General features: G+C 29.3%; 1 protein-coding gene across 1 annotated transcript; it reads right to left on the bottom strand.

Annotated features, from left to right (window-relative positions):
• Window positions 1–1,069: 1,069 nt before the first annotated feature.
• Window positions 1,070–7,020, bottom strand: LOC114297199 (GDSL esterase/lipase APG-like). Its single transcript, XM_082923498.1, has 7 exons — window positions 7,017–7,020; window positions 6,440–6,808; window positions 6,183–6,261; window positions 6,052–6,103; window positions 4,440–4,673; window positions 2,473–2,728; window positions 1,070–1,266 (listed from the first exon to the last, which is right to left on the bottom strand). The coding sequence occupies exons 1-7, from the start codon at window positions 7,018–7,020 to the stop codon at window positions 1,070–1,072; spliced, it is 1,191 nt and encodes a 396-aa protein (XP_082779624.1).
• Window positions 7,021–10,147: the final 3,127 nt, after the last annotated feature.

Below are 10,147 nucleotides of genomic sequence, written 5' to 3'. Positions count from 1 at the left end.
TTGCTACTAATAAAAAAAATAAAAAAAGCAACCTAGTTGGGATATATTCTTTCCTTGTGATGTTCTCACCCTGGTCTTTTTATCGATGCATTCTTGATGGACTTCTTTTTACTCTTTTTACATCAATAAAATAAATAAATAAATAAATTCAATGTATACTTTATATTCGTATACTTTTTGTGTACTTTTTTTGAATACATTGCTCTTTTTGTAATGTTCTTTGTCACATGATATTTCAAGAGTAATTAATAATTTTCAATTTTATTGGTTACTATGGAAAAAAAATCAAAAAAACACATAGAAACTGAAATTAATTTCCAAGATTCACTAACAGTTTGGTACCACAAAAAAAAAAAAACTTAAAAGGTACATTACACTGACTTCGCTTGAAATTTGAAAAAAATACAAATAGCTCTACAATCTTGGCATAATTATACTAGCATCCCTTTTAATATGGCTAAATGGACTAAAACTAATGTAAATCGTGTGAAGACATAAAGATAAATGCGAAAAAAAATATGGTTTAGTATAAAAGAGAGGAAAATATCATTTTTTTTCATTCATAGCACTAACGAGTTATTGATGAAAATGGAATTAAGTATTATATAAATTAAAATCTTAACTGAGTTCAATAAAGTCAAAATTGTGACTTGCTATATTTTTTCAAAACTTCAGGAAAGTCAGTGTAATTTACCCAGAACTTTAAATACTCCCCATTGATCTATTTTACAAAGTAAAAATCCAGGACATTAGACTTTCCTTTTCAATTTAATCAGATTCCCCCAACCAATTAGCTTTCACTAAAGATAGAGATCAAGAAAAATTATCATGAAATTTATCCCAAAAAGTGATGAATGGTTATAATTTAACTCCCTAACACCACTAATTAGTTTCATATGCATCAAATTGAAATGCAGGAAGAGAGTAGCTTTTTCACCATGTAGATTTATTATCCATTTTTAGTCTTTTGAAAGTCTGGTCTTGTTGACAATACATGGTATGTTATATATAGACAGAGAACATACATACTAGATAGATACATAGAAAATAGAAGGAAGATCCTTCCTCATCAGCCAATGAGGCTGATCCCTTGAAGGATCAATGCATTGGCAAGAAGCTGATTAGCAGCCTGAGATGGATGGACACTGTCCCAAAACACATACTCAGTAGCATTCCTACATGTTCCTCTCGACTTTGGATTGCACAACAACCATGTCGTTTCTATTATCCCTGTTCCGCAGCAACCTCTCTGTGCTTCCGCAAAACCTGCAATCACCCATTATTTTATCATAGTTGACAGACAAATCTTACAATGTGGATTCCGTGATAAAAGTTGTGATTTTTGTCGTAGAAGTTATGAAATTGATTGATGAAAAGTTACGATTTTCACTGTGAAAATTATGAATTGCGGAATTATAGTGTGCACTCTTAAAGTAATAACTAACAAAGTTATTTTTTGGTGATGAAAGTTGGAATCATGCTACCCATAATCTCATTTCTTACCTCATTTTTTCACTCTTAGACCAAAATAATGGAAAATTATTTAATAATCTCGGAACATCACGTGACCATACCCCAACCAATTATTTAGCCTCATGTTGTTCCCTCATTCCCAACATAAATTGTGGGTCCCTATCCGTCTCTACCAATCAAAATCTTATGGAGCACCGCGTATCCGTCCTCCTGGAATCCTAAATAATCACCCCAAAATAATAGGGCTCACATTTATAAATGCATATGGGATTCACTATTGTGTCTTGGAGTGAAAAAATAAAAAAATAAAAAATTGTAGCATTTTCCTAAAAGTTACGTTTTTGTAAGAGTGTGCTATACATAATATTGTTTCTTACCTCATTTTCTCACTCTAATATAGAAAGTAATGTGATCCACATCATAAATGCGCACGAGACTCATTTACTTGTGTATAGAGTAAGAAAATGAGATAAGAAACAAAATTATATATAACATATTCTTTTTTGGTAAAAAAAGTGATAATATTATTTTTTATTCATAAGATTAATCAATTATTGATCAAAGGAGAATAAATGTCATGTGATTAAAATCTCAAAGGAAATCAATATAAACTCAATGTAATAATGTCAAAATTGCAAGACTTGTTGCATGTTTGGCAAACCTCAAGGGAGGTCAGTCTAATTTACAACTCCCCGCAAAAAAAGTACACAACTAAATCGGCACCCAATCATATTTTAGTCATAATTCAATTCAAAAATCACTTTTAAGGCTCGTTTGATATTTGGCTAAAACAATCAAAAAGTCACTATAAATTATCGTAGCATTCTCTCTAAATTCCTATATGTTCTTTTCTAAATAAATTTAAAAAAAACAACTAAAGCAGTTAATTTCCAAACGAGACCTTAGTATCATAAAATCCAATTTAATTTTTTATTGAAGTCAAACAAAAATACTCAAATCCATAATAAATAAATAAATAAGGATATTTTATAGTCTTACCATAGTTAGAAGGAGTCTTGACAAGGTTATAGAGGGATTTGTAAATGTCAAAGACGACAATTTTGAGTCCTGGAAGTTGCTTTTGGAGGTTAGTTGCAGAAGAGTTGATCATCTTGTTGAAGGATTGAGCATCATTGTTGATCCTTGACACACACCCACTTTCATGCATTCCAAACAATGTGATTGCCAATGGAACACACCCCAATGGTGGGAGTGGTGTCACTCCTATTCTTCTCGCCCCCAAATTATACAGCTTCTGTTTGTCAAACAAACAAAATTAATACGTCTTCCTGTGAAGGATGAGAAATCATTTGTACTTGGATTCTCTTCTGTTCGCAATCTAAATTAGAAGGTGTTAATCTGAAAGTATTAAAAAAAAATCAATTTGATAATCGTAACATATTCAATTTATTATATTTGTGTCAAGAAATGAATGACAAATGTATTTTTTTAAAACAGACTATTGAATAGGTTATGATTATAAGATTGACTGATTTTTATTTTTGTTTTAGAAGATGATATACATGTTAGGTTCTCCAAAATAAACAGTTTGAATTATTGAAACGGGACTTGAGACAGCACCCTGAACGGAATCCAAACTTAAATTATAATTTGCTTTGAGAGCAAATTTAGGTGGTGTCTCAACTTGTATATTTATTAGCTAAAACAGAGGTTCCACCACCTATTTGTCTCTTTTTAGAAGACAATAGAGCAGTTGTCTAAATATGAATGGTGTGAAACAATGCTACAAACAATCAAATAACTTTTTCGTGAAGGATATATTTTAGACCCAAAATTTTTATTTCATGTACCTAATGCCTAATCTAAAATGTTAGGTATACAGAATTAGAATATAATAAAGGGCATTGTATAGTTTAGTATAAGTGTGACTCACATCACACTCAAAATGAATCCAAATCACATACAGTGCGACTTTTGTGTACATTGTATTCTAATTCTGTACATCTAATAAAGTGCAATTTTTGTGCACTCCCGGTCATTCGATGTAATGAAAATTTTGAAATATGTATATCTTAAGATACAAATCATGATTAAGGTTGTGTTTGAATTAAAAAAAAAAAAAATTGAGCGGAGATTTGTGGAGCAATCCAAATATAATCTAGAGGGGTAATTACACCCCAATGGATTTGTTGCCGTACGAATATAGACAAATGATTTAGACTGAAAATAAATCAAAAAATTAGAATTTAAATTGAAAAAATTAAAAACTTAAAATTTATTTTGATACTGGACCCAAATCCTAGGATTATTTTGTAATTTTCTTTAAACCATTTGCTCTCTTTTCTTTGCTTTTTTTCTTTGAAAATTTTTAATTGTTAACTATTTTACTTTTTTTTTTCTTTTCCATAAATGGATGCATTAAATGGATATTTCAAAAAGAAACATAGCTAAAATAAAAGAGTATTGTTGGCGGTGTAAATTTAAAAAGTGGCCAAGGAGGAGGGTCCCTCCAGTTCACTAATTTAGTGCAAACCCATTTTGGGTTTGTTTCAGTGATTCAACATGTTCAAATTTTAGTGATTTCTGAGTATGTCATACATTTAAAAAATAAAATTAATTAAATATGAATAATTATATATTTGAATCATATTTTTTGGAGGGAAAAAAAAAAGACAAATAATATAATATCAAGAATAGATTATCCAATTTTTTTCAAGATAAAAACGATGATCCAATCATGTAATATTAATATTCAATCAATCTAATCTTTTACATAGAAAATACTAGAAGGCACTAAAATTTAAACGTTCAGGAGGTGGATCCAAAATAGGCCCACAAAGCACTAAGCTGGACACTTCGGTCAAATTAGTGTACTAGAGACGCGTCTCCTGCTGAAAATAATAAAGTAAAATTTTGAGTAGATATTTTGATTAGCATGGTTGGAGCTCATTAAATTTTTATTTCAAACCTGTAAAGAGTAGTATTATCAAGAGGTAGGAAGGTACCTTTACAAAGCTTGAAAATATGGTGACAAGGTATGAGGAATACTGATCAGGAGTGTAGACTTTGTAGAGGAAAGGATTGACATAATAGTTCTGCAGAAAGTCACTATTACCAGCACTCAATATATATAATCCATCCTTGATTATGGATCTTGCTTTTTCATTCCCCGCCACCTTTGCTAGCTTAGCTTGGTACTCCTTGTAATATTCTAACTGTTGTGACAAAGGGATTGCATGCTGTACAAATTTTAACAATGAAAAAGTAAAGTCAAAAGAAAGGAAAGTTATAGATCAGCTTGCATTTATGATGCATTGAAAGAGAGAAACTGAATTTTGTTTGGTTCCTGAGAAAGACAAGTGAAAAGACCATGTAATTATTTTTAGGGAAAAGTTAGGGATCATGAAAATTTTGTCATGAAAATAATCATGAAAAATTTATGATCCTTGGATTACCTTGATTAGTGTGTGGTGCTTTATTCTAAGTGTAATTCAAGGGTCACAAAGCTTTCATGATTATTTTCATGACAAAATTTTCATGATACCTAGCATTACTGTTATTTTTAAATCTTGGAACTATTTGAAGAAAGTGTCATGCTATTTTATGATCATTTTCCCTTTTTGTTTGATGTTTGATTATACAACAAGACTACAAATTCAGAATTATCTACTCACAATTTATTTAGAAATAAGAATCAATTGTTCAAATTCATTTCACTCATGCACCCCACAATTCATCAATTTAATATCCACCACACATACTCATTTTAGATAAATTTTGGGTCCCAAATTCTGGAACCCTAGCTTTTCTGTTCATTATATTATATATGCAGTTAGGAATGAGCGAGAAAATCTTAATCGAACCACTCTTTGATGAATTGATAATTCTAAATTCGCTACCAATCTGACCATCCTCAAAACCAGAGGATTAGTTGAATTTTTTACTAGTTTCAACTGAGTTGTTTGAGCAGGTTGAATGAGTTAGAATTACAGAATTAAAAAAACATCTGTGAGTATACAACTTCATTTTTTTTCACAATTTTAACCATAAAAATTTTATTTCTTTCAAATCCCAACAAGAGACCAATAATTAATCAAATGCATAAATTTAGTCAAATCAATATACAAAACAATCTAAATTAGAAAAAAGAAAATATGTGAAGGAAATAAGAAATGAGTGTCATTGATTAATGGTATTAGGATTATAAGGAGATCATTTGTGTGTGAGTAAGTGCAAGGTAACAAATTACTTGGTTTGCATATTGACAAATTTTAAACCGCAAGCTAATTTTGCCTATCAATCTTGATCATCTAACCCGCTCACCTTCTCAAACCATAAGGAGCCGTTTGTTTAATGGAATTGAAGTGTGAGATTGGATTTTATATCCAATAAAGTTATTAATTCATCCTTTGGTTAGAAAAGTGACGGTTGGACTAATAGTCAAATACATATCATTTTCAGCTAAATATTCTAACTATCTATTTAGGACTAATGGTTCATTGTATTACAATCCGCTCTTATTCAATCTGTCCAAACAAACACTGTTTGAGTTAGTTTAAGTTAAAAGTTGGCAGGGTTTTCACACACCTTATTCTAAGCACAAGCTAAACTTCTTACACTCAAGAATGCAGTTTTGTCATCATAGCCAGATCCAGCAGAAGCAAAATTTAAAAAAAAAAAAAAAAAAAAAAAAAAAAAAAAAAAAAAAAAAAATTATTCACCCAAAAAAAAAAGCAGAAGCAAAATTGGCTCCAAGAAGAAGCTTTTTCCCTGAGGCCTGTGGGCTAAGATATGCTGGCGGGTATGCGGTAAAGCCCAGTGTATCAGCTGCATGCAGAGAGAGAGAGAGAGAGAGATTAGAATGACAATTAGTAGTATTAGATTAGATATACACAGATTGAACTTGCAGAGACAGGTTAAAATGACAATTAAGTAATAATATTAGATTTGATACACAGAGATTTCCCTGACAAAGCCAATATTCTCAAGCTGTTGAACAACTTACCGGTGATATCAGTGGCTAGTTTGCCATTGCAGAACCTTCCAGTTGGTTTGTGATTGATGAAGTCTCTGCCATAAGGTGGGAAATTAGCTTTGAAAATGCTGTGAATATAGTCATTGTTCCCGACATCTACTGCCGAGTCACCAAATGTTAAGATTGCTGGAACAAGAGTTGTTGAATTTTCAGCATCCCCATCTTCTCTTCTTTCTTCTTCTTTTTTCTTTCTTCTTTCTCTGCTTTCTCTGCTTTCTTCTTCTGAGTTATGCTGAGTTATGGAAAAGGATGACGAAAAGGGGCCCACAAAAAAAAAAAAAAATCCTAAAACTATGTCGTTTTGGGATTTCGGACCGTTCGAGCCACCGAAAATTCGAGCTACAAAACGGAACCATTTAATAATACTGTTATTTTTCTATTTTTTCTTCTTTGTAAGGTCATGTAATTCTTTAGATCTCTTCTATTGGTTAGGCACATTATCAACGTAAAATTCTTATAACACATAATATAATTATTCAAATAAAAGTTTAGGAAATTTATTCAAAATAATAGTGGATGGTATAGATTGAATTTTGTATAATAGGACCCATCTTTGAAATGCATCTTAACCATTAAATGCTCTTTTTTGATTTTTTTTTTTTTTTTTTTTTTGCAAATATTATAAGTTTCTAGTATTGCTCATAACTAGTTGAAAAATTATCAACCCACAAAAGCAATCCAAAAAATTTACCCAAAATAATAGTGGATGGTGTAGATTGAATTTTGGACACTGGATTCCTTTGTAATGCATTTCTCAGTGTTTTTCTAGGTAAATATTGTGTGTTCCTAACATTATTGCTTATATAATAAAATTAGAATGAGGATGAGAATGAAAATGAGAATGATATCTCATGCTCAAGATATGTATCTAATATTAATTAATGGAGTCTTGGAAGTAGACACATAGCATTAAAAATAAATAATGTTTCGGACTATTAAATAATTTTGATTTAAACTGATAGAGTAGTGATACATGTACCAGTTAGTGTACTAATTAGTATACCAATACTTATGATATTATTATTGATCTCACTCATTATAAAAATTACAAATACGAAAAATATTTTAAATTATGTCACATTATCAATTAATACATTAATTAATATACTAATTAATACATATAGCATTATTCAAACTGATATCCGTCAACTTTTTTAGTAGTGTTAAATGAAAATCACAATTATGAATTTTTGTTCTTCTAACTAATAAAAGAAGAAAAAGTAGTTGTGGGATAATTAAATGATGCATTGGGAGTTGCAGCACGAGAATACTTGCCTGCACGTGTTAGATTGTGATATGTTTTGGTTATAAAACTTGCAACTCAAAAATCAAAAATACAAGACACGTTAGGATTGCGTAACATATCACTCAATTTATTAAAAAAAATTTAATTTGTATTGATTTGCATCAATTTATTTGTCAATTACAGATTAAAATTTATAATTTAATTTTGAAATCGTTTCGCTCTGTTATAATTAATACATATATTTTTTAAAATTTCTAATAAAATATCAAAATAAAAATAAGTATGTGAGAAATTTAAAATATATAATTTATTACAAATTAATAGTTCTATATAAAAATATATATATTATGTAAAATTTGTTTATATTATATATATAAAAAATATTATGTAAATTAATGTTATATGCTATGTAAATACTTAATAATTATTTAAGAATATTTTTCAATTTATCACAATTCACAATTTAATTTATAATTTTACTTTTAAATTGCTCATACCGCATTAGCCCCACACACCTCTACACACAATGCATAGATGCGAATATTTTAAGTTACATTTGTGTCTTATTACCCTTGGCAAAGTACCAAAGTGTTTGCACTCGCTAAATTCAACCCTCCTAAGAAAAATTGAACCCATGACCTCCTTAGAACTAAGCCCTAAGGAAGACATGGTGGCCAACTAGGCTAGTTGGTTGCTTATTTCCACTACATAGGGATGTAAAGCTTAATAACATGATCTATTAATTTACTGCATTTACTTTATTTTTTTATTTTTTTTAGGATAAATTACAAACACACTTCCTGAGATTTACTTAAATTACAAATTATCTCATGTGATTTTAGAAATTACATTATACCCCATAAAGTTCTAATTTCATAATAAATAGGTCCTTTTATTAATAAATTATCAAGTTAATTAATAGTTTTTAATAATATTAAAATTTTATTTCAATTAATAATTCAAATAATTTTATTATTATATAGGTAAACAATTAAAAATTTTACTTTTTCAATTAATTCTGTTAAATAAAAAATTCTGATAGGGAAGTATTTGTAATTTTCCAAACCACAACGGACAATTCATATTTTTAGTAAACCTCAGAGGATGTATTTATAGTTTACCTTTTTTTTTTTTATCTAGAACTTCCTAGAAGACTCGTGAAGTTGTGAAAATATTATACATAATTATAAAATTATAAATATTCTTCTTATATATTTTAGAATGGATACTCGGTTCATAAATCTAAATTTGAATTTTGTTTAGTGAAAAATCCAAGCATAGAAATACTTTGTCCATAAAGACATGGTAATGGACAATGTCCATACTACCCTTACATTTATATATATATATATATATATATATCGTAAACACGGTTAAAAATTCCACAATTCCCACATTGTATCTTCAAACCCTAACACTCTCTCTCTCTCTTCCTCTCTCTCTTTCTATACCATTGCTCACAAAAGACAATGACCTGCTGGACTCGACCTCTGCCACCCGACGCCGCTGTGATGAAAGACCTAAGGGTTTGCTTGGCCGACATAAGGTACTGGATGATCAGGAAATAGATAAATCTAACAAACCATTAACAATGCACTACTAGCTTTACTGTAATGAATATAAGTACAACCCTTCAAAGCAAACAAAAAAGATTAAAAATAAAAAAAATTGTCAAAAAAATAAAATTGGAAATGTTTAGTAGTATGTTACAGGACATGTACATTTTGTTCGGTAGTAAGTTACTGAACAAGTATTTTTGTTCGGCAATGGGTTATTGGATATGTATTTTTTTTCGACAGTGTGATTCTGGACTATTTGATTTTGTTCGGTTTTGGTATACCAAACAAAAGTCAAACATCCCTCTTTAAAAACGAAACGAAAAAATAAAAAATAAAGAAAAAAAAACTCATCAATTCATTTTTTTGCTAGTCCTTCATCACTATTTCTTCGTCTATTGCTTTCTTTTATGATCAAAACACTGTAATTCTTACTTTTTGAAAGTAGATGTATAATGGAGAAGAAGAAATGAGAAAAGAAAAAAAAAATTAAAGATTGAAATGTAATAGGTGTAAAGAAATAATCAAATTTATTTAATTTTTATCTTACGTCCTTAAAGATAATTTTTACACATAGGCAAAATTGAAAAAAAAAAATACATATATATCTCCAATAAAAAGTGTAAAGAGGTAAATATGTTGTGTAAATAGAATTTTCCTTTTGTAAAATGTGCTAATAGTGGGGGAATAGTAGTTTCAAAACTAAGACGGGTCATTGTTATTATTGAAATCTCAAACGAGATCCTTGCAATTATGCTAAATCTCAAAGGGGTTAGTTAACTTCCTCAAAAATAGTATATTTACCATATGGAAATAAAAAAATAAAAAAAAGATCAAAAAAATCATATAACAAATTTAGTATGAGCTAAATGATGA

The sequence above is a fragment of the Camellia sinensis genome, chromosome 4 (genome assembly GCF_055761805.1).
Source record: "Camellia sinensis isolate YWXY chromosome 4, ASM5576180v1, whole genome shotgun sequence".
NCBI classification, from domain to species: domain Eukaryota; kingdom Viridiplantae; phylum Streptophyta; class Magnoliopsida; order Ericales; family Theaceae; genus Camellia; species Camellia sinensis.
The sequence above is the reverse complement of the archived record's forward strand: the minus strand, read 5'-3'. Positions and strand labels throughout refer to the sequence as shown.

What these genes read in the sequence shown, in the direction of transcription:
- LOC114297199 (XM_082923498.1), bottom strand. An exon ending in ACTAGCCACTGATATCACCG is followed by an intron (nt 6,262 to 6,439) that starts GTAAGTTGTTCA and finishes CTCTGCATGCAG; the next exon opens with CTGATACACTGGGCTTTACC. An exon ending in CAAGACTCCTTCTAACTATG is followed by an intron (nt 1,267 to 2,472) that starts GTAAGACTATAA and finishes GGGTGATTGCAG; the next exon opens with GTTTTGCGGAAGCACAGAGA.